Here is a 412-nt window from a genome sequence, read left to right on the forward strand (position 1 = left end):
CATGCTTTTGTAGAACATACTTGAAGTGAATGAAAGTTGAAAACAAAAGTGAAAAACGTGCAAAGTGTCCAAGAAGAGAGGGGCACGATCTTTCAGACAGGATGCTCTCTCAGGAATTTCTTCCTCTAGCTAAATCCCTGGCTTGGCAAGTCAAAATAAGGGTGGCATCGTAGACAGGGACAATGTAGGGGATAGGCATCTATGACTCTTCAGCAATCTGAAGCAATGAGTTGATAGCTGTATCCTTGTTCCCTCCCTGGGCTTCTAGCACTGAACGGATTACTTCCCTGTCCATGTTGGGAAACATGTCCTGGATAGATTTCAGATCTTCTTCATTACACAGGTGCTGAGGGTTAACTGCAGGAGATGGTACTGGCACTGGTACCATGCCTGGGTGACAGACTGCAGGCAT

General features: G+C 45.9%; 1 protein-coding gene across 2 annotated transcripts in view; it reads right to left on the reverse strand.

The window, feature by feature from the left end:
- Window positions 1-6: 6 nt before the first annotated feature.
- The window catches only part of TOLLIP (toll interacting protein), a 37,687-nt gene continuing 37,281 nt past the window's right edge, over window positions 7-412 (reverse strand). For both annotated transcript variants that reach the window (XM_025207900.1, XM_006026880.2), the window contains one exon: window positions 7-412. This exon is cut by the window's right edge and continues 1 nt beyond it. In XM_025207900.1, the coding sequence (XP_025063685.1) occupies window positions 200-412 (213 nt within the window). In that variant the 3' untranslated portion in view covers window positions 7-199.

The sequence above is a fragment of the Alligator sinensis genome, unplaced genomic scaffold, assembly GCF_000455745.1.
Source record: "Alligator sinensis unplaced genomic scaffold, ASM45574v1 scaffold5_1, whole genome shotgun sequence".
NCBI classification, from domain to species: Eukaryota; Metazoa; Chordata; order Crocodylia; family Alligatoridae; genus Alligator; species Alligator sinensis.